This window comes from Chiloscyllium plagiosum, chromosome 5 (assembly GCF_004010195.1).
Source record: "Chiloscyllium plagiosum isolate BGI_BamShark_2017 chromosome 5, ASM401019v2, whole genome shotgun sequence".
In the NCBI taxonomy this organism is placed as follows: domain Eukaryota; kingdom Metazoa; phylum Chordata; class Chondrichthyes; order Orectolobiformes; family Hemiscylliidae; genus Chiloscyllium; species Chiloscyllium plagiosum.
The window spans coordinates 79452581-79480387 of NC_057714.1; the positions used below are offsets into that span (position 1 = coordinate 79452581).

Consider the following 27807-nt stretch of genomic DNA (forward strand, 5'->3'; position numbering starts at 1 on the left):
CATAGGTTTAGGGTGAGAGGGGAAAGATATAAAAGAGACCTAAGGGGCAACTTTTTCATGCAGAGGGTGGTACGTGTATGTAATGAGCTGCCAGAGGATGTGGTGGAGGCTGGTACAATTGCAACATTTAAGAGGCATTTGGATGGGTATATGAATAGGAAGGGTTTGGAGGGATATGGGCGGGCGCTGGCAGGTGGGCCTAGATTGGGTTGCGATATCTGGTCGGCATGGACGGGTTGGACTGAAGGGTCTGTTTCCATGCTGTACATCTCTATGACAAGGGTTTGTTGAATTTGGGTTTATTGCTTTAGTATGGATAAAGGATTGCTTCATGGACAGGAAACAGGGGGATATGATGTTTTGAAGTTGGTAGGCAGTGACTGATGGAGTGCTGGGGCCTCAGCTATTTGCAACTTATATTAATGACTTTGACAAACATACCAAGATAACATTTCTAAGATTGATAATGATACATAGCTCAATAGAAATTTCTGCTTTGAAGGAGGTTGGAAAGAGGCTGAAAACATAAAAAATTATCACAAAGGTACAATAAGCAATTAGAAAGGAAAATGTCATTTTAGTCTTTATTACAAAAAAAATCACTACAGGAATAAGGAAGTCTTGTTACAAATGTACAATTGGAATTGGTGGGACCACACCTAGTGTTCTATGAGTATATTTAAGGAGGAATATAGTTGCATTGGAGGTGCTATGGTAAGAGTTTATTGATTCCTGGGATGAAAGCATTGTCCAACAGTGATGGGCTGGGTAAATTGGAACCTTTACTTCCTGGAGATTAGAAGGATAAGAGATCTTATTTAAACAATCAAATTCCTGAAGGGACCTGATAGAGCAAACACTGAGTGGTTGTTTGCCATGGCTGGGGAATCTAGAACATGTAGCGTAGCTTCAGGATGTAGGGGTCAGCTATTCAAGATTGAGATGACCAAAACAAATCTTTACCCAAAGAGTTGTGAATCTTTGGAATTGTATATATTTAAGTTGAACAAAATAAATTCTTGGTCTGTCAGAAACTTAAGGGATCTGGAGAGTGGGTGGCGAAGTTGAGTTAAGACCTAGGATCAATGATGATCATATTGATAGGCAGAGCTGTTAGAGGCAAGATCATATCCCTTACAGGGTGACCAACTAACCTGTGTTTTAAGGGTATGTCCTTCTGTTTTGACAGTTTGACCAATTTCCCTCAGGATAAGCCTTTTGTCCTGCATTTCTACAACAGCCTGTGATACACTGATCCTGAGAGTATCCAGGATGAGTTTGAGTGACTGAAATGCAACTGCAATTGAGTGAGTTGGCCAACAGAGAATTTATAATGTTGTATCTTAATAGGGTAAATTATAGTTTTTGATTAATTAAAAAAAAACTATAGCTCCATCCTTGCTATTGTGATCTCAAGACCCCTTACCGTCCCAACCTTACTTATGTCGCAACTGCTATGGACCCAGCTGAAGGTAATATTGGTCAAGTCAGATCCCTGACTGATTGAAACCATTCATGATAGAATTAAACTTTGTGTTATGCTGAATGACAGTCTTGTTTCTTAATTCTTTGTGTTGTTTTTGTTTGTTAGCTACAGATGTTATAGAACTCAAATTGTTTTAAATATAGAGTGGTCTCACTTTTGCTGGCAGTAATGTTTCACTAGCATAATGAAACTGTATAATCACTGAAGGTTTTATTTTATAGGTATTCACTTGTATGGTTATGTTCCCATCTCCACCAGTCTACACTGCAATGCTCCCTGCTTGTTGATAATAGGAGATGACTGAATTGTCAAGTTTCAAATTTAAGAGCTGGAACCCCACATTGGAAAAGCATTCTCTGATCATAGAATGCCCGACCAATGCAGGAGGAAATGTGGTCTGTGATGTTACTGCTAACATCTATAAGGGCTACTTGGCTTTTTCCATCCTCCTGCTTTCTTCCAGTTGGCCTGTAAATGTTTTCTAGATCCATTACCACACATCTTAAGACTAGTTTGTAGCATTTATTTTACTTTCATTTTTATGTAGGTTTGAGATCACTGACCCGATATGATGAAACAACTGTAAATGTTGATTGGCAAAAGAAGCTAACCCCCGAGCAATACTATGTAACTCGAGAAAAGGGAACAGAACTGGTAAGTCATTTCTTAAGTCTGAATCTGAAACATCCAGGCCACCCTTGACTGCAACTTCTGTAAGACCATGATTAAAACCACATCACACAATTTTTTTCCGTGAGCTGATGAAGGACATTCATGTTACATACTGATATGTTCATATTTCAGTCACACAATGTCAGTATCAGCCACTCCCAGGTCACTTACAGTGCAACACAGATTAAAGCGCTGTCTCTTTTAACATACAATATTCATCTGCACATGCTCAGAAGATGTGACACTCTGTTCTTTGGCTACACCAACCAACTCCTGGTCTTTTGAAGCTTGATTGCCAATGAGTGACAAATCAAGGACTGTTTTAGACTGTAGAAACTGGAATATGACAGCCTAAACTAAATTTCAAAATCATTAGGACGAGTCATGCCATTCCAGAAAATCCCTATATTCTCCCAGTTCCATCTCATACTTAAATAGTTCATATCATTCATCCAATTCATTCTTCATAACAATCAATATTAGAGTCATAGAGATGTGCAGCACAGAAACAGACCCTTTGGTCCAACTCTTTCATGCCGACCAGATAACTCAACCCAATCTAGTATTGTTGAAGGTCTTCCTGATATTTGACCTATATTTAGTTAGTTTATACAATAGACAGCAATTGAACCCAGTCCCAAGTAGAAAAAGGCTCTGTGGGTGGCATGGTGGCACAGTGGTTAGCACTGCTGCCTCACAGCGCCAGAGACCCGGGTTCAATTCCCGCCTCAGGCGACTGACTATGTGGAGTTTGCATGTTCTCCCCGTGTCTGCGTGGGTTTCCTCCCACAGTCCAAAGATGTGCAGGTCAGGTGAATTGGCCATGCTAAATCGCCCGTAGTGTTAGGTAAGGGGTAAATGGAGGAGTATGGGTGGGGTATACTTCGGTGGGTCGGTGTGGACTTGTTGGGCCGAAGGGCCTGTTTCCACACTGTAATGTAATCTAATGTAAAAATTTCATTTAAACCTGTGTGCTGCTATAATAATTTGGTAACAAAAATTCATGTAACACTTTCACAGCCAGCAAATGAAGGAAGCTTTTTAGTTAGTTTATACAATAGACAGCAATTGAACCCAGTCCCAAGTGGAAAAAGGCTCTGTTGCTCCATCCTGTGAGCTACTTATTTCTTTCCTCATCCTAATATCTTACCAATTCATCCTATTCACTCTGTCACTGATGATTTATTTTGCATTCATCAGTCTCCTCCAAATCAAAAATCCTCTATGCGAGTAGTCTCCATCAGTTCCCACCTTGCCTTCAACTCCATGTTAAAGCTTCTCAGATCAAATTTCCACCCTTACCACTGCACTGAAACATTCCAAATTTAACTCACATCAATCTTCTGTGACCTTAGTGCACTATTTAGTATTTTCATAGATTCATCGATCATACAGCACAAAAACAGACCCTTTGGTCCAACTTGTCCATTCTGGCCAGATTTCCCAAACTAAACTCGTTTCATTTGCCTGGGTTTGGCCCATATCCCTCTAAACCTTTCATATTAATGTACTTGTCCAAATGTCTTTTAAATATTGTAATTGTACCAGCCTCTCACATATCCTCTGACAGTTCATTCAATACACACACCACCCTCTGTATGAAAAGGTTGCCCTTCAGGTCCCTTTTAAATCTTTCCCCTCTGACCTTAAAACTGTGCCTTCTAGTTATAGACTCTCCTACCCTGGGGAAAAGACTTTGGCCTATTCACCTCATCTATGCCTGTTCTGATTTTATACCCCTCTATAAGGTCACCACTCAACCTCCAACACTCAAGTCCCAACCTATCCAGCCTCTCCTTATAACTGAAACCCTCCAGTCGTGGTAACATCCTTGTAAATTTTATCTGTACTTTTTCCAGTTTAATAACATTCTTCTTATAGCAGGGTGACCAAAATTGTGCACAGTACTCCAAAAGTGGCCTCACCAATGTCCTGTGCAGTGGCAACATGACGTCTCAATTCCAGTACTTAATGCTCTGACTGATGAAGGCCGCTTGCCAAATGCCTTCTTCACCACCCTTCCTACTTGTGATGCCACTTTCAAGGAACTATGCACCTGAGCTCCTACGTCTCTTTGTTTGACAATATTCCCCAGCGCCCTATCATTAACTGTGTAAGTCCTGCTCTGTTGTCTTACCAAAATGCAACAACTCACATTTATCTAAATCAAACTCCATCTGCCACTCTTTGCCCTCTGGCTCAGCTGATCAAGATCCTGTTGTACTCTTAGATAACCTTCTTCACCGTCTACTATATCATCAATTTTGGTGTCATCCATAAAATTATTAATCATATGTCCTATATTCTCATCCAGATTGTTTATATAAATAATGAACAGTGGACCCTGCATTGATCCTTGCAGAACACGGCACGGTGGCATAGTGGTTAGCACTGCTGCCTCACAGCGCCAGAGACCCGGGTTCAATTCCTGCCTCAGGCGACTGACTGTGTGGAGTTTGCAATTCTCCCCGTGTCTGCATGGGTTTCCTCCGGGTGCTCCGGTTTCCTCCCACAGTCCAAAAATGTGCAGGTAGGTGAATTGGCCATACTAAATTGCCCGTAGTGTTAGGTGCAGGGGTAAATGTAGGGGAATGGGTCTGGGTGGGTTGCGCTTCAGCGGGTCGGTGTGGACTTGTTGGGCCAAAGGGCCTGTTTCAACACTGTAAGTAATCTAATCTAACACGTCTGGTCCCAGACCTCCAGTCTGAAAAATAACATTTAGTTATGATATACAGTTTTGATCTCCTTGTTATAAATAGACACAGTTGTGTTAAAAGCAGTTCAGAGAAGGTTCACTTGACTAATTCCAAAGATGATAGGGTTATCAGCTGAGGAAAGGTTGGACAGATTGGGACTGTATTTATTGAAGTTTAGAAAATTGAAAGGCAATCTTCTTGAAATATATAAAATGCTGAGAAGACTTGACAGATTGGTTGTTGATGGGATGTTTCCTCTTATGGGAGAGACAAGATTAAATGTGCAGGATAAAAATAAGCGGGGCCCCTATTTAAGAGAGATCATTTTTCTCTGAGAGTTGCGAATGTGTGGCCTTCTCTTCCACAGAGAAGGGTGGGCAGGATCATTAAATAGTCTTCACTTAGAGAAAGGTAGATTCTTAACTGACAGTGGAGTCAATAGATATAGGGAAGAGGCAGGAAAAGTGAGTTGAGGCCACAATCAAATTAACAATGTTTTTGTCAAACTCAAAAACAGGCATGAGACAACAAAAGGCTTACTCCTGCTCCAATGCATATGCTCATACATCTGCAACATCTGACACATTTACCTAGATACAGCAGCTATGCAACATCACAAGGGAGCATTCAATCACCAAAGAATCCCAAGAGCAAGCTACTATTACTAACTGATTTCTACCATCTATTCCTTGATGTAGTTCCAAGCAAAGTGATCTTTAGCTTTAGAATAAGGAATGTTAAGACTTACTGTGTTGGAGAGCACCATCTAGTGGCAACTTCCTACTTAAAACTTGATGGAAAAAATATGATTTCTATGAGGCTGAGATCAAAAAGAAATTTGAATATAATGCCACTTCATTGCATCAAGGCACCTTAAAGGACTTCACAGAGTAAGTTACATTGGAGAAATGATGTCTTACAGAAAGAAAGGGGACAAAAATGTAGATGGCTACAAGAGCTTAGTACAAATCCATTAAGATCTAGAAGGATCCTGACAGACGTTGCCTGTGTTAAATCGGGAAAATTTGCAAAAGAAAAGGAAAGAAGCGTCTAAGAAGAACAGTTCACACAGAGCCCAGGAACATGGCATTAAATGGATGACGGCTTATATTTATATAGCATCTTTAGTATAACGAAACAGCCCGAGGTGATTCACCAAAACATTGCAAAACAAAATCTGACAAATTAGATAACCAAAACATAATTAAATATGTGGGTTTTAAAAAGTCTTTGAAAAGGAAGTGAGGTGAAGATGCTTAAGGAGAGAATTCAAAACTTTGAGGCCTTGCAACTGAAGGCTCGTAGAGGGATTATGATTAGGGATTAAGCAAACGTGAGTTGGATTTGAGTTTCAAATCATACAATGTTGGTGGTGGTGAATGCCAGATAAAAGTTCTTCTCAACGATGATTGTGCTAGAATCAGAATGTTTCACTTTTGCATGCTTTCTAAGATGAGGCTCAGTGTGTTTTGATTAAAACTGCCGTGTGCACCCCAAATAAGTTGACAGGTAATGCTCATCATGTTCACATATAATTTCTCATCTAGTGTAAGATTACTGCCTTGGATGATACTGATGGTTGGCCAGGACCATCAATCTAGAGTTTATGTCTCTGCTGTGAATTTGCAACTAGTTCACTCGAAATCAAGCCCTCTGTTGTTATGTATAGTAAACGTTCCTGGCTTTCTGTCAATTAATACACTCCTGGATAACACACAATGAGCTCTGTTATTCCCATTCCTGCAACCATACTCCCCCAACTATTAAAAGAACTGTGAGTAGACTATTAACAAACCGAAAAACCTAGAATATTCTTCTTTCACACTCATAAGTATTTATTATAATGGATTCAAAGCTTTTGTCAGCTCCAGTACAATAGCAGTACAGTATTTGCAAAAATATTTGCCATTTTGAATTCTGAAACATGGGTTGGATAATTCTCTCAATTGTTTATATGCTCTGCTAATTAGAAGAGGAAATACAGTGACATCCGACATATTCGAAATATTTGGCATCAATGTCTTTTTCATATATCAACTATTACTGGAACATTGCTGAAAGCATTTAAAAATATAATCTTTGTATTCACAGATGGTGTCAGTCAGCTCCAAATTAAAGTGATCGATGGTCACTTAGCAAGTATCATTAAGCAATAAATACAGTAATGTATATGAAGAGGAGAAAAAAATTAATAAATCAGAAATTCCAGCACAGTGATTGAAGAATCTATGTCGAATGATATGCTGACAGAACAGTAATGGAGTAAAGAATGCAGAATTAGCTCTGAGCTTTATAACACAATGCTCATAAATTTCAAAAAACGTACTCACTGATATTACATTCTTTTCCATAGTTCAGATGTTAGGTGTGGCTCCATTGGTGGCAATCTCAACCACAGGGACCAACTCTGAAGAAATAAATTGAGCAAGACTTTGACTGTGGGGTTGTAGGGAAGTGGAGTTGGTAAGAAAGGAAGTAAGAGAGTTGGTGGCATATGCTAATCATCAGCAATTCAATAAAAGAACCAAGTTCAAGGCACGTGACTCTTATTCAATGACAGATTCTTGCACTCCCTTAAAGATCAGTAGCCTTTTTTTAACTGCAGAGACGTTCAGGCCTGTGGCTCAATAGTAACACTGTCATTTCTGGGTCAGAAGGTTGTGAGTTCAAGCAAATGGATTAGAGCAGTAAACCACGCTGACATTCCACGAAAGAAGTAATGGTGTGCTGCATTGTTGGAGGTGTCATTTTTTAGGTCGCACATTAAATTGAGGCACTATATATCCCCAAAATGGACATAATATTACAGTTTGAAAGGCCAAGTGGTGAACAATAGGACTGTCACTAATCTTTATATATTTGTTTAAGTATTTATTTTTTAAATTAGAAATAACAAGCATATGTTTCTTCCCCATGGTTTTATTTGGTCTCATTTATTAAATAAATGTATTTATAATCAATCTGTTCAGACACTGGCTCAGTGGTTAGCACTGCTGCCTCATAGAACCAGGGTACCAAGTTTGATTCCACCCTTGGGTGACTGTCAGTGTGAAGTTTGCACATTCTCCCTGTGTCTGCATGGATTTCTTCTGGTGCTTTGGTTTCATCCCACTGTCCAAAGGTGCAGATTAGGTGGATTGGCCATGTTAAATTGTTCATAGTGTCCAGGGATAAGCAAGCTAGGTGGATTAGCCATGGAAAATGCAGGGATACAAGGATAGAGTAAGGGGGTGGGTCTGGGTGGGATGCTTTTCAGAGAGTCAGTATGAACCCAATGGGTTAAATGGCCTGCTTCCACACTTTAGGGATTCTGTGATATTACAGCACATCTCAGAGCAGTTGGATCTTGAATTTGAACTTTTCTGCTGCAAGAGCCCCTCTGTTCCTTTATGAATGAATGGAAATAAATCCCCAATTAATGACCATAACCACCATATAGTTAAATGGAAATAATGTGTAATATACACGTTACACTACTTTGAAGAAGAGCAGGGTACCTGATGTCTTAGCCTACATTTGTCTTTTAATACTGTGTGATATTGTATTCTAGGTCTCTTCACTAATCCACTCACCAGTGCTTTTTATTTACTTATTCATAACTCTTTACTAACCCACTCACAAGCAAACACTGTGTTCCTGTTTCATTTATTCATAACTCCTTACTATAACATAGTTTCATTCATTCATTCATAAAACTGCAATTCTGTAGTATATTACTATTACAAGATAGACCAAATTGAAACAACCCATTCAAACATTACTGCTTTTTCACATCTTCAATTCTTATCAGCCTTTGCTACAAGCAGTGTTTAGGCCTATTTATCTCTGAATAAGTGTGGCATATTCAGAACAATATCATCCCCTCATCATGTCTCCACAAAAGGTTATAATATTAATCAGCCCTTAACAACCAACTCTCAGACCTGAAACACCACACAGTTTCCCCAATTAGTATCTACTTATTAAATACCTTTTAACTAGGCAGCTATATCTTTAAGACACTAACTGTCAAAACAACACTTATGTTAAATAGCATGAATGAATGAAACTCTCACTGGCAAGTACTAAACAAAGAGAGAGAGTGCATGTGAGTGTGAGTGCATGTGAGAGAGTGTGTGGTTGCGTGTGTGAAAGCTTGATAAAGTGTGTGTGGGTGTGATGGGAGTATAAGTCTGAGAGAGGGTGTGTCCATGGGTGAGAGTCTGAGGGATGTATGTGTGTGTGCATGACAGAGAGCATATATACGAGATAGGATCTGCATGAGTGTGAGAGTATGTAAGAGTATGTGTGTGTGTGTGAGGGGGTGTATCATGTAGTGGGGTCACCTGTAGTGTGACATGAACCCAAGGTCCCAGTAGAGGCCATCCTCATGGGCACTGAACTTGGCTATCAGCCTCTGCTCGGCCACTTTGCATTGTTGTCTGTCCTGAAATCCACCTTGGAGGATGATCACCCAAAGATCCGAGACCGAATGTCCCTGACCACTGAAGTGTTCCCCGATTGGGAGGGAACACCCCGTCTGGTGATTGTTGTGCCGTATCCATATATCCATTCATCTTGTGGCGTCTGCTTGGTCTCGCCAATGTACCATGTCTCGGGGCATCCTTGCCTGCAACATATGAGTCTCATAAGTACCTGCTGCATACACTGTGGGTGGTGACCCCACACATGTCTTGCAGTGGTTGCCATGACAGGGTTGTACGGTGAGAAAGTGAGGACTGCACATGCTGGAGATCAGAGCTGAAAAATGTGTTGCTGGAAAAGCACAGCAGGTCAGGCAGCATCCAAGAAGCACGAGGATTGACTTTTTGTGCATAAGCCCAGGGTTGTACAGTGTTGTGGTTGATGTTGTCCTGAAGGTTGGGTAGTTTGCTGTGAACAATGGTCTGGTTAAGGTTTGTTGGTTTTTTAAAGGTGAGAAGTGGAGGCGTGGGTAAGACCTTGGTAAGATGCTCATCCTCATCGACAATGTGTTGCAGGCTGCGAAGAACATGGCATAGATTTTCGGCTCCTGGGAGGTACTGGACAATGTAGGGTATCCTATCTGTCTCCTGAGGAGGCCAGTACAGTTTCTTGCATGTGTCCAAGAATGAGACAATTACTAAAGAGTAGTCCATAGAAAGTCTGATGGTGTGATGAAACTTGTTGATATGACTGTGTAGTTGTTTCAGTGACTCCTTGCTATGTATCCAAGGGAAGAAAATGTCGTCAATATATCTAGTATATGGTGTTGGTTGGAGGTCCTATGCAGCAAAGACGTCTTGTTCGAAGTTGTGCATGAAAATATTGGCATATTGGGCTGCAAACTTGGTCCCCATGGCTGTTCCAGGTATCTTATTGAAGAATTGGTTGTCAAAGGTGAAAACGTTGTGGTCAAGGATGAAGCGGATGAGTTGTAGGATGGTGCTCGGAGATTGGCAGTTGTTGGTATCGAGTACTGAAGCTGCTGCTGTAATGCCATCATCACAGGGTATGCTGGTGCAGAGTGCTGAAACGTCCATTGTGACGAGGAATGTTCCTGTTCGACTAGTCTCTGGGTTCAAATGAATCTCTTGAACAATATAAAGAGTATAGGAGCATTCTTAAGAGGGCAATCAGGAAGGCAAAGAAGGGATATGAGATAGTCTTGGAGATAAATGTAAGGACAATCCAAAGAGATTCTACAAGTAAATTAAGAGTGACAGACCAACTAGAGAGCGTAAGGCTCTTTAAAGATCAAATGTGTTGAACCTCAGGAGATGGCAGAGATGAGTGGCACGGTGGCTCAGTGGTTAGCATTGCTGCCTCACAGTGAATGCGGGGGACCCGCATTCGATTCTAGCCTCAGACGACTGTCTGTGTGGAGTTTGCACATTCTCCCTGTGTCTGCATGGGTTTCCTCCAGGTGCTCCGGTTTCTTCCCACAATCCAAAGATGTGCAATTGGCCATGCTAAATTGCCCATAGTGTTAGGTACATTAATCAGAGGGAAATGGGTCAGGGTGGGCTACTCTTTGGAGGATCGCTGTGGACTTGTTGGGCCAAATGGCCTGTTTCCATTCTGTAGGGAATCTAATCTAGATATTAAATGAATGTTTTGCATCTGTTTTTACTATGGAGAAAGAAATGGAAGCTAGAGAATTCAGTGAAGTAAATATTAATGTTTTCAAAACAGTTCACATTACAGAAGAGGAAGTGCTGGAGGGCTTAGAAAATGTGAAGGGGGAGTGGATAAATCTCTGACACCTCCTCTAGTGTATCCTAGGATGTTGTGATAAGGTAGAGAGAAAAATGTGAGTCTTGTTACAGAAATATTTGCCTCATCTATAACTACGGGTGAGGTGGTGGATGACTGGAGAGTGGCTAATGTTGTGCCTTTGTTTTGGAAGGGATGTAAGGAAAAGCCTGGGAATACTTGACTTGTGAGTCCTACTTTGGTGGTGGGTACTTTGTTGGAGGCGATTCTGAAAGATTGGATTTATATACATTTAGAAAGGCGATGAGTGATTAAGGATAGTTAGCATGAGTTTGTGCGAGGGAAATTGTGTCTCACAAACTTCATTGATTTTTTTTGAGGAAGTAACCAAGAAGATTGATGAAGGCAGAGCGGTAGACATTGTTTACTTGGACTTTAGTAAAGTTTTTGACAAGGTTCCACATGGTAGACTAATTCGTAAAGTTGGATCACATGGGATTCAGGGTGAGCTTGCCAATTGGATACAAAATTGGCTTAACGGCAGGAGACAGAAAGTGATGGTGGAGGGTTTTTTTCAGGCTGGAGGCCTGTACCAACAGTGTTCCAAAGAGATCTGTGCTGAGTCCACTTTTATTTGTCATTTATGTAAATCATGTAGATGAGAATATAGAAGGTATGGTTAATAAGTTTGTGGATGACATCAAAATTCATGGTATAGTGGACAATGAAGAAGGTTATATAAGATTACAAAGAGGTTTTGATCAGTTGGGTCAATGGGTGGCAGATGGAGTTTAATTTAGATAAATGTGAGGTATTGCGTTTTGGTAAAACAAACAAGGGCAGAACTTTTACAATTAAAATTAAGGCCTTGGGTAGTATTGTAGAATAGAGAGACCTAGGAGTTCAGGTGCATAATTCTTTGAAGTTTGTATCACTTGTAGACTGGATGGTTAAGATGATGTTTAGCATGCTTGCCTTCATTGCTCTGACCTTAGAATATTGGAATTGGGACACCTTGTTGAGGTTGTACAGGATGTTGGTGAGGCCTCTTCTGGAGTACTGTGTAGAAGGTGAGGATTGCAGAATGCTGGAGATCAGAGTCAAGAGTGCAGTGCTGGAAAAGCACAGCAGGTCAGGAAGCATCCGAGGAGCAGGAGAATCAACGTTTCGGGCATAAGCCCTTCATCATTCCCGATGCTGCCTGACCTGCTGTGCTTTTCCAGCACTGCACTCTTGATTCTGGAATACTGTGAACAGTTCTGGTCGCCCTGTAATAGGAAGGATGTTATTAGGCTGGAGAGGGTTCAGAACAACTTTAGGAAAATGTTATCGGCAGTGGAAGGTTTGACTTATAAGGCAAAGCTGGATAAGTAGGGACTTGTTTCACTGGAGCGTAGGAGGTTGAGGAATGACCTTATAGAGATTTATAAAATTTGCTTTTATAAAATCATGTTGGGTTTAGATAAGGTGAATGGCAGGTGCATTTTCCCTAGGGTGGGGGATTTCAAGACTAGGGGGCATATTTGTGAGGTGAGAGGAAAAAGATTTTAAAAAGAAATGAAGGGCGACTTTTTTACACAAAGTAGTCCATGTGTGGAATGAACGTCCAAGGAAGTGGTGGATGCAGGTACAGTTACAACATTTAAAGGACATTTAGGTAGATTCATGAATAAGAAATATTTGGAGGGATATGGGCCAAGCATAGGCGAAAGGGGCTAGTTCAGTTTGGGATTGTGGCCAGCATGGATTGGTTGGACCGAAGGGTCTGTTTCTACTCCTAACACCATCTTACCTGTAAATTATTCAAGTTTGGTCATTGATTAATTTATTGCCACGTGGACTGAAGGACAATGAAAAGCTTTGTTTGTGAGCAGTACAGACAGATCATGGTAAGCAAGGACATACAGATCATAGGGTGAAAAACATTTGGACCAAGTGAGGCACACAGGCTACGTCGCACAGGATGTGCATGAGGCAAGATCAACATTAACAAGATCAACATAATTTGAAGATAGAGAGTCCTTTCATCAGTCTAATAATGGCAGGGAAGAAGCTGTTTTCGAACATGCTGATGTGTGTGGTCAAGCTTCTATATCTTTTGCCTGGTGGAAGAGGCTGTACGTGAGCATTACTAGGGTGGGAGGGGTCTTTGATGATGTTGGCAGCCTTTCCATGGCAACGAGAGTTGTAAATGGAGTCCATGGATGGGAGGTTGGTTTCCGTGATAGTCTGGGCTTTGCACACAAACTTCTGTTTTTTCTTACAGTCCTGGGCTGAGTAATTGCCATACCAGGCTGTTATGCATCCAGTCAGTTTGCTTTCTATGGAGCATCTTTCAAAATTGGGGAGGGTTCTTATGGACATGCCAAATTTCCTGAGCCACCTGAGGAAGAAGAGGCATAGATGTGCCATCTTGACTGTTGCATCTATGTGGGAAGTCCAAGACAGATTATCAGTTATTGTCATTCCTCGGAACTTGATGTAAATGGGGACTGTTCTCCTCCTTTCATTCTGAACTCAATGATCACTTCTTTAGTTTTCAAAGGTTGATATCATTGCACCTCATCACCAAGCCCTCTATCTGTCTTCTGCATTCTGACTCATTGTCGTTTGATATCAGTCCTACCATGGTGGTGTCATCAGCATCTTGTAGGTGGCGTTCATTTGGAAATTGTCAACAAAGATGTGGATACATGGAGTATAGTAGGGGGCTGAGAAAGCATCATTGGGGGCTCCAGTATTGAGTGTTATCGTGGAGGAAGTGCAGTTGTCTATCTTCACTGATTGAGGTCTATGGGTCAGGAAACTGAGGCTCCAGTTGCAGAGGGCTGAGCTGAGACATAGGTCACAGAGTTTTGAGATCAGTCTGGAGGTGCTAATGGTATTGAAGGTGGAGCTATAGTCGATGAGCAGGAGTCTGATGTACATGACCTTGTTGTCCAGATGTTCCAGGGATGAGTGCAGGACTAGAGATATGGCATCCGCTATGGACCTGTTCCATCGTTGGACAAATTGCAGGGGATCAAGGCAGGCTGGAAGACTGGATTTGATGTGGGCCATGACCAGCCTCTCGAAGCACTTCATGATTAAGGTGGTCAGAGCCACTGGGCAGTAGTCATTAACACACATTGCATGTGCTTTCTTAGGTACTGGGATGATGGTGGTCTTCTTGAAGCAGGTGGGAACTTTGACTTGCAGGAGAGCGAGGTTGAAGATGTCGATGAATACCTCCGCCAGCTGGTCCACACAGGATCTACGTGCATGGCTGGGGACTGCATCTGGGCCCCTCGTCTTCCTTGGGCTGATCCCAGGAAGACTGATCTGATGTCTGCAGCGATGACAGAGGGAACAGGTGTGTCCTGGGTTGTTGGGGCATGTAACACCACACCGCTGGCATTCTGCTCGAACAGAGCATAGAAAGCACTGAGTGCATCCAAATTTGTAATGGTAACACCACATTCAAAAACACAATCTTGGTACATTTTCACTTGTAATAAACAAAGTTTTTCATTTGCATATAAAAAGATTTTGTGTGTAAACATCATGTGTATATACCAATATAAATTAAAACCTTCAAAATAACTGCTAATTTCTCACTGCTGTGTTTATATGTAAATAAAAAAAACTTGAAGCCAGCAGCTGCAACAATTACAGTGAACAAGTGCTGCAAGGCCACCACGCAACAGCTGAGGTGTTGTTCCACATCGGTTAAATTGTTGAATTGTTAATTGAGATAATGATCTCCATATTTAAACCTGTCCCACTGCCCAGCTCAACTGCATTTTGTGGAAAGTTAATTATGACTTAGTGTATGGGGACAAAGTCCCTAAATCTGTAGCAACTGAAGGCGGAGTTATGGATCTTGGGTGACCTGACGAACAAGATTTTGATAAGGAGTGCCAACTGTTGGATACATAACTGTGGCTTTTGTGTCGGTTATATCACTATAAATACTGCTTTAACTGCAAGGTTTTTTTTATATCGTCAACTGTGAATATTACATTATTTTGTTGCAACTGATTGCTCTCATCAAAGAAGATTGACTGATTTCCATTCAGGTGACAGCTGCAGAGACAGGTTTTTTGAGTCTCCTAATCTGTTCGTGCAATAATGACCTGGTTTTCTGGTACATTGTACATCAGTGGGCTTCTGTTGTAATGCAAAATAATGTTGCACTATGTCTTTTCTCATTAGCAGGTGAAATATTTTGGCCAAACAAATCAAATTTCTTTGTTGAAACTTCATATGTGATTCCGAGAACATAAAAATAACCTTTCATCTCCTCAAACAAGTTGCAAGTTGAGTGCTTTTAAACTTGGAGTCCTTGGCTCATCTAAACTACAATAGATCGTTAAAGGGAAGCCCATTTAAAGCCCTTCATGATCATTTAAACTGGTTTCACTTTCAGACCCTGGACAAAATAGGGCAATATACCCACTGTGTTCTCAGTTCTCTATCTCTTCATTATAAAGTAGTAGAATAACAAACTGGAATATCAGAATAAGCTATTTTATATGATGGCAGTCCATGAGATCTTGAAATTCAGTGGATAGTGCCCGTGCCTCTGAGCCTGAAGCTCTGGGTTCAACTTCCAGGAGAATTTGTTGGTTATGGATGAAGAATTCATGATGTGGTTCATACAGATTGATAATTGTCTTACTTGTCCTTTCAACACTGCCCGAAAGGAATATTTGAGGTACACAGCAATCTGGTAGGAAGGCTAATTGAATGTTAATCTTTTTGCCGGAGGATTTGAGAATTGTTGCCACAGGTGGAGCGCAATAACGATTCAGTAGACTTATTGCAGGATCTTGGAATCATATGGTAGAGAAGAGACTGTTCAGCACATTGAGACTTTACCACCAAAAATATACTCTTATACATTAAGCTTACTTTGCTGCATGATGCCTATAGCTTTGAATGTTATGGCACTTCATGTGTTCATCCAAGTACTCTTTAAAAGGTTGTGAGGTTACCTGTCTCAACTACCCTCCCAGGTACTGCATTCCAGACCCATACTGGGATAGCAGGACTTTCCTATGAAGAGAGATTAGGTAAACTGGACCAGAATTCTCCAGAATTTGAAAGACTGAGAGGTGCTTTCATTGAAACATATATGGTGAAAGAGATAGGCAAGTAGTTGCAGGATGTTTTCCCTGGTTGGAAGTCGAAAACTAAGGGGCACAATTTAAAAATAAGGGAGACGGATTTTTTTTTTAAATTCAAAAAGTTATGAATCTCTGGGGTAGAAACCTGAAGAAGCTTAATCTTTGACAAAGAGTGTGGTGCTGAAATAGCACAGCTGGTCAGGTAACATCCAAGGAGCAGGAGAGAAGACTTTTTGGGCATAAACCTTCATCAGGAATGGTATATGTCCATTATTAGGTTGCAACAGCAACATTGACATTGAAAATCAAATATATGATTTTTGATATTCTTGCTTTATAGGTTGTTGCAAGTTCCTTGCATTCCTGATGACGGGCTTATAGCCTAAATGTCAACTCTCGTGGTCCTTGGACACTACCTGACTGACTGTGCTTTTCCAACACCACACTCTTCGATTCTGATGTCCAGCATCTGCAGTCCTCACTTTCTCCTAGCTTAGTCTTTGAGTTTGTTTGTGGTAGGGATGGGTAGATTTCTGAATATCAATGAAAAAGAATCATGGAGGTAAGTGTGGATAAATGGCATTGAAGTGTTGGATCCACTATGATCTTATTAAATGTCAGCGGGCTAAATGTGCCTATATTGCCAGGAAATAATCAAACAAAAATGCCAGCCCTTTTATAGTTGCCATATAATGAATGAACCCTTGAAGGGCTGAATTGCCTACTCCCACTCTTAATTCCTAAGGAATTTTTAATTTAAAGAAAGGTAAGCTTAAATCAGTAAAACTTGATTTTTTTTAGGTTTATTAACAATGAGCTGATGAATTGCTGATTGACAGCAAAACCAGGCCCTGCAGATTATGTCCTAAACTGCAGATATATTTAATGTTTTCCCTTTGAAGAATACACAAGGACAGGGGTTAAAATAAAGTTTCAATTCTACTGGAGTGGCTCGTGGAGCTGAACATTTTTGCATGTACCCACATGGGGTTCATATATTAGACTGCTTTAGGGTCAAAGCCAAAGAACCATTTCCTAGTTACCCCTGGGTTGCAGGTAAAGATGTTTTCACACTGAGTGTGACAGAGAAGTTAACAATGGAATTAGGGCAAAGGAACTTGCATCAACCTATAAATGAAAAATCTCAAAAATCATATATTTGATTTTCAATGTCATTGCTGCTGTTGCACCCCAGTAATGGACACAAAGTCATCTTACCTAACCTCTTTCAACAATTCAGAGACTGGTCCTTTTAATTTTTTTTAACTTTAATTTTATGGACTCATTTCGTGTTTCTAAACAGTGCATTTGTGTTGCAGTACAAATTGTTTTCTCATGTTTAGTAATTAATAAACTCATTCTTTCTTAACTCAAGAAAGATTGACTAATTTAAATCTGTTTTAAAAATATTTTTGTTGAAAAGAAGATTTATTTTTTATATTATAACAACAATAAACCAACAACCACACTACTCTATTAAAAAAAACACCAAACAGAATGAAACTATACTAATATACAAGATAAACAAATCAGTCAAAATAATACAATAAATCCACGCTCAGCACCATGAAACAATAGCTCCCAACCTTCGAGAGTGTTAACACCCTCATTTATTTGAAATTCTTCATGTGGGGACACCAGGTTTGCTAAACCGAGCCACCATGGATATAGAACATAGAACAATACAGCGCAGAAAGGCCCTTCGTCCCTCAATGTTGCGTCGACCTGTGAACTAATCTCAGCTCCTCCCCCTACATTATCCCATCATCATTCATGTGCTTATCCATGGATTGTTTAAATGCCCCTAATGTGGCTGAGTTAACTATACAAAGATCCTAATTAAACTGGCAGACAAATCTACTTCTAAGTAACCCAAAGAGAGCTGCCATGTCTTAAAAAAATTTTCAATTTTTTGGTGCCCCATATTTGTGAGGAGGTCCAGGGGAATATGTTCATGATTAGTTTGCGCTAACCCGACAGACCCAGGGGGTTTTCAGACACCCAGCACATCAAAATGATTTTCCTCCACAAAAAATAAGAATATTAAGAAGTTTTCTACCATGTGTATCTTAAGAAGATAATTTGGGCAGGACCAGGAGAAGAGAGACCAGGTCCATCTTAACATCGATCCCCAAGACCCTCACTATTACTCCTGCCACAGCATTCCAGCATGTATGAAGTCTGTGGCAGGACCAATGAGTGAGGGTACCAGTACTTATTTTACACATGGGACACATTGAAAAGACAATCTGAGGCCAGATGGACCCTATGAAGAATCTTCAATTGCTTGGCATAGGTCCTATTACAAATCAAAATCTTTTTCGCACTCTCACAAATATCCTCCCATGCCTAAGAAGAGATATCAGTTCCTAACTGTCTCTCCCAAACTATAAGGATGGTCGCACAATATCATCCGCGGGACCATCCCCCAACAGATGATAAAGAGTACGCACTGAGAGAGTGCTCTTGGCATGAAGCATCATCTTCTCTACATCAGATCTGGAGAAGTCAGTCACAAATATAGTTTCTTTTTGGATAAAATCTCTGATCTGGAAGAAACGTGAGAGGTCTCTGCTAGATAATCCATAAACACGGATTATTTGGTCAAAGGACATCATTATTTCCCACTCAAATAAATCACCCAAAGAGGAAACTCCACCAGCTGCCCAGAGTTTAAACCCGGGGTCCATTGTTGCTGGCTGGAAACCTGGCATACTAACAAGGGGGGTAAGAAAAGATGTTTTAGACATATTACCCTCACTCTGCCGCATTGCCCTCCACACTTTAAATATTAATAATTATTGGATTAAGGCAATATTCTGCAACTGTCCTAATTTTGTCTAGAAATAACAAGCTAATAAGAGGACACTTTGCCTGGGAGGCCTCAATATCCAACCATATTGATACCAGGTCCCCCACAGGCCCAGTCACTTGCAAAAGATAAAAGGGAGCTTAATTGATATCTTTTTATATCCAGGAGGTCCACTCCCCCTAGCCCTTGGGGTCATTGCAATTTGGCGAGGTTAATAAGGGGACACCTATGGTGCTAGGTAAAAGAGCTAAACCAATCATTAAGTCTCTGAAATGCTTGCCTGGAAAAAATCAAAGGGAGCATCCACATATGGTACAGCAAACGAGAAAGAACATTCATTTTGGTAAGAGCTACTCGATCTAGCCAAGATATTGGAAGGACCTCCCATCTTTGAAGATCTTGTTTAATCTTGTCAAACAAGTGGACAAGATTAGCCTTAAATAGCTGATCGAAGATGGGAGTATCAAAAAGGCCTAGATAGAGAAACCCTCCCTGTGACCACTTAAAGGGAAACCGTGACTTAGCCTCAATGTCAGATACTCCTCCAAGATCCTCCGATATAGGCATATCCTCCTATTTTGAAAAATTAATATTGTAACCTGAAAAAGAGCCAAATAAATTGATACACTGTATCAAATGAGTGACTCCCCTTAATGTTCCAGGTGTTTCATTTAAGTAGACAGTTATCCTTGATGCTCTACGACTACCTTTGAACTCCTGTGAGGAAGAATTTGACTTACAAAACGCTGACCATAAATAAAAACAGACTGATGAAGTCTAAAAACCACAGACAGTATAATTACTATACCTAACAGACTAACAAAACTACATCTACAAAAACCAAAAAAAAAACAAGTACAAAACACAAAAGGAACTTGACGGGGGATTCTACCCCCTGTCCACAGGGGGCACTTACACCTCCCACATACACCTCCATTCTTCCTTTCAGCTTGAGCTGCACCCCAAACCCAAGCAACAGCAAAAGAAAAAAAGGGGTAATATAAACAAATAAATGTAAAAAAGAGTGAGCACTCTGCCCATCCCTAACTATACATTAACATCAATTAACATTGGAAAAAAAATCCAATAACATTTTCTTTAAGAAAAAGATAGGAGTACAAAAAGCAGAGGAAATAACATTATTGTTCATACCCTTTAGTCCATCCAGTCTATTTTAAAGTATCCAGAAAGGTTTTCACTTTTTCTGTGGAATGAAATGATAGTACAGAGCCCTCATGAGTAAAACGAAGCACTGCCAGACACCTTACAAAAGTATTGAATACCAAGGTCCCTCAGTTTTCTCTTAATCTCATCAAATGACTTTCTTTTATGGATCATGTGGCAGAAAGGTCCTGGAAGAACATTATCCTGGATCACTTGTAAGTCAAGGCCTGTGGATCTTTCCCCAGCATTCTGGAAGCTTCCATAACTTTCTGCTGGTCCCTGTAGGACTGGAATCGCATCAAGACCAGGTGAGGGTGTTGGTCTGGGCTGGACTTGCACACTTTAACCCGGTGAACTCTGTCAACCTTCACCCGGCCCACCTCGGCCTCCCAAAGAAGAAATCGCAGCAGCCAGTCTTCAAAAAAACCTGCCGACTGGCTGCTTTCTGCTCCCTCTGGCAGTCCAATGACATGAATATTCTTTCTCCTACCTCTATTTTCAAGGCAGTCGACCTGTTTGGTTAAGGTCTGGTCCTGTTTCTCGAGGACCTGGATCCTCTCTGTCAAGGACTCGATCATGGTCTCCGACATTGCAGTCTACTGCTTGACTTGTTAGATAGGTGATTCCATCGCAGCTGCAAAGGAAGCTGCAGCTGCCGTCACGGTCACGGCTGCCATTGGCGCATGTCCAGTGTGTTGGGACTTAGTGAAATGTTTCCCATTAGTCATCCTCGCTTACCAAAACAAGACTTAAGCAGTTCCACAACTGCTTAACAGCAATTTATTTCTGAAAACAAACTTAAGTTGGGGGTGGCAAAAACACCACTACTGAAAATGTGTTGCTGGAAAAGCGCAGCAGGTCAGGCAGCATCCAGGGAACAGGAGAATCCGACGTTTCGGGCATAAGCCCTTCTTCAGGACCTTATGAAGAAGGGCTTATGCCTGAAGAAGGGCTTATGTCCGCAACGTCGATTCTCCTGTTCCCTGGATGCTGCCTGACCTGCTGCGCTTTTCCAGCAACACATTTTCAGCTCTGATCTCCAGCATCTGCAGACCTCACTTTCTCCTCAAAAACACCACTACACCTGGGTTAGGGTGCAGAGCTCAGCAAGGCAGACCTTTCAGTTCACTGCCATCTTGGATCCCCCTTAAATCCTTTTTAAAGCATATGGCTGGTCACAGGTCTACAGTCCATAAAGCAATTCTCCACCACCACCTCTATCTTCTAACTTTGAGATGATTTTGTATCCAAATAGCTAGCCCTTCCTGTAAGCCATGTGATCTAACCTTGCTAACTAGTCTACCATGCTAAACCTTGGGGAGTGCCTCACTGAAGTCCACATAAACAAAGTCCATTGCTCTGCTTTCATCAATCTTCTTTGTCACTTCTTTGAAAAACTCTAACAAGTTAATGAAACATTATTTCCAACCCAAAGAGTCATGTTGACTATCTTTAATCACCAATTCAATTCATAAATAAAATTGATGGCTAAGAGAGATCCAGAATGCTTCAGTATTATTCTACTTATTATTTGTCTGGATATAGTTAAAAGAATAAGGAGAATTTCACAAGTGGAACAGCTAATGAAATGGCTGAAATCCCAATCACGAACATATCTGCAAGATATGAAATTAGGGTCCCCAGAAGGCATGAAATACATTTTGTAAACTTAAAGCCAATTATTCTTAAGTTTGATCAAAAAGTTGAAAATGTAATTGTTTTATCTAATAAAGAAATTGGCGGAGGGGGGTGGTGGTGAGTAAAGAAACTGAAAGCTTTTCTCTTTTCATAAAGATTCACCTGACTTTAGGGCACCAAAGCTGGTTGTCAATGTAAAATTGCACAGACATATGTGTCCATGAAATAAATAAATATAATTTAACCAGTTTACCGCCCGAACATTTGTCTGATTTCAGTCATCAACAAATAATGTTGTTGACTCTGCTGTTGCCCAGTTACCTGCACACTCTGGGTTCTGCCAGTGTCTATCAGCTCCAGTACTCATTGCAGCCTTGCACAAGCAAAGTCAAAGTGGTTGGATTTCAGAGGTAAGGTTACAGTCATTGTCTGTAACATTTAAACTCATAGAATTATAGAGTTGTATACAGCATGGAAACAGACCCTTCAGTCCAACTTGGCCATGCCAACCAGACATTCTAATTTAATCTAGTCCTACTTGCCAGCATTTGGCCCATATCCCTCTAAACCTTTTCTATTTGTGTACCTATCCAGATGCCTTTTAAATGCTGTAATTGTACCAGCATCCAACAGTCCCTCTGGCATCTCATTCCATACACGCACCACCCTCTGAATGAAAACATTGCCCCCCAGGTCCCTTTTATATCTTTCCCCTCTTACCTTATGCCCTCTAGTTTTGGATTCCGCTGCTCTGGGAAAAGACCTTGTCTATTTACCATTACCATGCCTCTCATGATTTCATAAACCTCTGCAAGGTCACTCCTCAGCTTCCGAAGCTCCAGGGAAAATAGCCCCAGCCTGTTCAGTCTATCCTTTTGGTTCAAACTCTCCAACTCCAGCAATATCTTTGTAAATCTTAATTGCACCCTTTCAAGTTTCACAACATTTTCCCTATAGCAAGGAGACCAGAATTGAACGTATTTTTCCAGAAGTGGCTTAACCAAAGTCCTGGACAGTTGCAACATGAATGGCCTGCAGTTCTGGTCTCCTTCCTCTCAGAAGGATGTTGTGAAACACGAAAAGGTTCAGAAAAGATTTACAATGATGTTGCCAGGGTTGGAGGATTTGAGCTATAGGGAGAGGCTGAACAGGCTGGGGCCTTTTTCCCTGGAGCGTCAGAGGCTGAGGGGAGACCTTATAGAGGTTTATAAAATCATGAGGGGCATGGCTAGGCTAAATAGACAAGGTTTTTTCCCTGGGGTGGTGGAGTCCAGAACTAGAGGGAATAGGTTTAGGTAAGTGGGGAACGATATAAAAGGGACCTAAGGGGCAACTTTTTCACTAAGGTGCATGTATGGAATGAACTGCCAGAGGAAGTGGGGGAAGCTGGTACAATTACAGCATTTAAAAGGCATCTGGATAGGTACACAAATTGGAAAGGTTTAGAGGGATATGGGCCAAATGCTGGCAAGTAGGACTAGACTAAATTAGAATATCTGGTTGGCATGGCCAAGTTGGACCAAAGGGTATGTTTCCATGCTGTACAACTCTATAATTCTATGAGTCTCAATTAAAAAGCATCTGGACGGTATATGAATAGGAAGGGTTTGGAAGGATATGAGCCAAGTGCTGGCAAATGGGACTAGATTAGATTGGAATATCTGGTCGGCGTGGATGAGTTGGACTTAAAGGTCTGTTTCCATGGTATACATCTCTATGACTCTATTTCACTGAATATGGTTAATAATAAGCATCACATTTAAATAGTATGGGAGTTTTATTTTCATCTTTATTCTCCAAAGTTGCATTTTTTAATGGAACACAGATTGTTGTTTTTAATATTACAAACTACAATGTTTTATTATTTACAGCCTTTCAGTGGAATCTATCTGAATAATACTGAGCAAGGCATATATCACTGTGTGTGCTGCAATGCTGCACTGTTCAGGTAAGCCACCAAATCAAAGCCATATTGTCTGTAATCAATATTAGATGTGGGTATATCTGGTCTTTCAATGTTTATTCTGGAATGGTTAAACAGAAATAACCATTTTAAAGTCTGCAGGTGTGTGTCAAGAACTGAGAATAACTATGCAGTAATTCAAAGATACCCAAATGTTTTGTCTTTTGCAGCAATGTTGGATGATTATCATATTGTCTTGAGGGTTTCGTCAGAGATTAAATCAATGTACCCGTTGACTTGCACCTTTCAGAAATAGTGAATATTGACAGAGCTTGCAGGTTGATTTTAGGATTTATCTACTAGCGACTTAATAATGCTGAAATGAGCCCTTTCCAAAGCTAGAAATCCATGAAATTTAAACAGAATAAACCGGCAAGTATGGAATAAAAGTGCAAATGGGACATAAGGCAGAGGTACCTGATGTGGATACTCCTGATTGCTCCAGGTATAAATGGTAAAGAAGCTTGTCCCAGACAGAATACCTGGAATCACAGAATACAGTTTCCAAAAGTAATAAAAATCTAAGGTCTGGATTTTCCTATTTTTAGACTAAGTCCGAGAGCAGGAGCATTTCCAGGGTGAAAGTCCTCAGCTTATTAAGATAAGAAAGCCAACCTGATCTTTTGGCTGATGGGCTTTCTAACAGAATTAGGACCTCCGAGCAGACAGTCCAATCAACCAATCAGGGGCTTTTTGTTTATTGGATGTCATGACTGGAGCAGCATTTATTGCCCATCTTTAATTGCCCAGAGGGCAGTTAAGAGTTACCTACGTTACTGTGGGTCTGGAGCCACATGTAGACCAGACCAGGTAAGGATGACGCATTAATCAGATGGGTTTTTCCTTGATAATCAGCAATGGTTTCATGGCCAGATTTTTATTGAATTCAAATTTCATCATCTGCCATGGCAGGCTTCAAATCCAGATCCCCAGAACATTACCTGATTTTCCGGATTAATAGTCCAGCAATAATACCACGAGACTATGGCCTACCTCTAGATTGGCTGCCAGCCAATAAGAGGTTAGCCATTGCAGAACTCAGCAATATCAGAGTGGAGGCTATAGATGCTGCTGGGTCACCACTGCCCTCAGAATCCCAGAGTGGAGGATAACCAACGGGGAAGGTAACATTTTTGGAGGGAATGGTTGGTTCTAGTTCTGGGCGAGAGTTAGAGGAAAGCAGAGGTTTGGCAGCAAGGTGAAGATTGGCACATGGCAGCTGGAGGAGGTCCAGTCCCTCATTCTTGCTCAAATTATCAAGGGAACAACCCCCACCCCACAGGAAATAAGCAAACAACCGGCTTGCACCGGTTTACCAGTGAGGTAGATCCAATCTTTCTCATTCCATGTGGAGCTGACTATGACACTCCTGTGTCCCTTAATTGACCACTTAAGGGCCTCAGTTGGTGGCCATGTTGGAAAATCAAGTTTGGATCTTGCTGCCCAGAACTTCATTAGAGAAAGATCATGAAGGTGGGTGGGTTCTAGCCCTCCATCTCTGAACCTGAAAAATTGCACCCTAAGAATCAGATTTGCCAATCTGCAGTAGTTATTGCAGATACTTAGTTTTTCAATGAAATTTTGCTGCCTATGTCATTTTACAGTTTCTCTGCAATTAAAATCATGAATGACAGTAAAAAGAATGAACTTCACAAATAAATTTTATTGCATTTTAAATGCCTTGCTCTGTTTTACTTTAATATTTCTTTTTAAGGATTTGTTTTAAGCTAAAATAAATTAATTTAAAGATCAGCAGAAAATTCACATTGGTTGATGTTTTGTTTTTTTGACTGAGCAAGTGTATGGAATGTTTGATGGATGCATATTCAAGGGAATTGGTGCTAATATCAATGAAATTGAAGTAAAACAGGTTTTCTCGTTCCTATCTTCCAGTTTCAGTCCCATTGATTTGTTAGTTTTACCTTCCTGAAAATTCCTGACATGAAATGCATAGGTCCTGATTGAAGAGAAGCTGGCATCATCAAGAATCTCAAAACCAGGAGATCCAAGATGGCGGCGACCCAGCAAGTCTGAGTCTGCAGAGCTCTGCCCAAGACTCAGGCAAAGTGGGGTGCCCGCCCTTACCTCACCTGTAAAAATACATAAAATAGTTTTTGCCCAACACTTGTGGCCATTTTGCATCAAACTTTAACACTTTGGTGCTTTTTAAAATGACTAAGGGCAAAACCTCTCGCAGCTCGTAACAGGCGGGGGGACAACCCTCACCCCCCTGGCAGCAGCAGAGACGTCCGCGGCCACCTTGGGGGACGTACCTGCAGAGCCGAGCCTGATCTTGGAGTTCATTAAACTCCGAGAGAAGATCGATATGTCCATCAATGAGACCAGGTCCAGGTGGGAGTTGATCTTGGTCATGCTGCAGAAGCATGACCGAGAGATTGAGAAACTCGGGCAGTGTGTTGGAGGGGCGGAGCAATGAGCCGCAGCCTTGGAGACTGCTGCTGAGTCATCCGTGGGTCAGGTCTCGGCTCTGGAGTAGCGAGTCCAGACCCTGAGGAGTATATCGACGACCTCGAAAATCGAGGTCGTCGGAAAAATATTCAGTTGCTGGGCCTTCCCGAAGAGGAGGAGGAAGGCCAGCTTGTGGATTTCCTGGAGCAATGGCTCCCACAACTATTAAAATTGGAGTCAGAGCTAGGCCGGGTGGGTTGCTGTGCACAGGCCAAGGTTGGACCAACACCCCCACCTGGTTCTAGTTCGACTTCACTGTTACAGGGAAAAACAAATGTTGCTGGAGGCCTCCAGAGTCCTGGGGCAGGATCCCCATGTCATGATGTACAAGGGCTCCAAGATAATGTTGTTTCAGGACTTTTCTCCGGTCGTGGTCCACAAGAGGAGGGCATTCGACGAAACGAAGATCTCTGAGAGACTTAAATATTCAATATTCTATGCAATATCCAGCAACGCTGTGCTTCAATCATGGAGGATCTGTATATAACTTTGGATCACCGGAGAAAGTTAAAGAATTCCCGGACACTCTGAAATAGACTGCGGCACTTGAACTGTATGGATAACGACTTTATTTTATTTCTCCCCCCCCTTTCCTTCTTTCTTTTGGGCCTTTTTCCCTGGGGGGGGGGGGGGGGGGGGGGGGGCTTGTTCCTTATTCTTTCTTTGGTTTCTTATCTACAGCTCATGCGGTTTATTGAATTATTGAGGGGTGTTACTGAGTGGGGTGTTCTTTCTTTTTTTCTTATTTAGTTGCTTAATACGTGTTGGGATTGTAATTTTGTAATCTTACGTATTACTATCTTGTGTAGTTTTGTTAAGCGTATCTCGGTGATAGTGTAAGGGGTGGGTGGGTTACCCACTTTTAACTCCTATTTTATAAGATACTGGAACTTATTTACTTTATTTTGTAATGCCTGGACCGAGGGCAGGGCCCTAGCTGGGAAAGGTAATGGCGAGGTTATTGGAAAGTAGTAGTGCCCCCTGTGAGCAAGGGAGAAAGTCTCCTTTAAATAGACGGAATTTATAGGGGAATTGGCCGGATCATTTAAAGATATGTATAACTGTTCACATAGTCAAGGCTGCTTCCCGCCTTCGCTGAGAGAAGCAAATATCTCTCTCATTCTTAAGAAGGGAAAGACCCCAGAAGATTACTCTTCGTATAGACCCATATCCTTGTTAAAAGTGGATTTTAAAATTTTCTCAAAAATGTTAGCATTAAGATTGGAGAGGGTTTTACCATTCATTATAAAAGAGGACCAGACGGGGTTCATGAAGGGTTGCAGGTCGACTAATAACATTAGGTCAGGCAGCATCCAGGGAACAGGAGAATCGACGTTTCGGGCATAACCCCTTCTTCAGGAATGAGGAAAATTTGTCCAGCAGGCTAAGATAAAAAGTAGGGAGGAGGGACTTGGGGGAGGGGCGTCGGAAATGTGATAGGTGGAAAGAGGTCAAGGTGAGGGTGATAGGTCAGACTGGGGTGGGGGCGGAGAGGTCGGGAAGAAGATTGCAGGTTAGGAAGGCGGTGCTGAATTCGATGGATTTGACTGAGACAAGGTGGGGGGAGGGGAAATGAGGAAACTGGTGAAACCCGAGTTCATCCCTTGTGGTTGGAGGATTCCTAG

At 41.3% G+C, this 27807-nt stretch overlaps 1 protein-coding gene across 1 annotated transcript in view; it reads left to right on the plus strand.

The window, feature by feature from the left end:
- The window catches only part of msrb2 (methionine sulfoxide reductase B2), a 60439-nt gene that overhangs the window by 24554 nt on the left and 8078 nt on the right, over positions 1-27807 (plus strand). Inside the window, exons 2-3 of the mRNA XM_043690452.1 lie at positions 2034-2140; positions 23622-23698. Coding sequence (XP_043546387.1) covers positions 2034-2140; positions 23622-23698 — 184 coding nt within the window. The remainder of the gene's footprint in view (positions 1-2033; positions 2141-23621; positions 23699-27807) is intronic.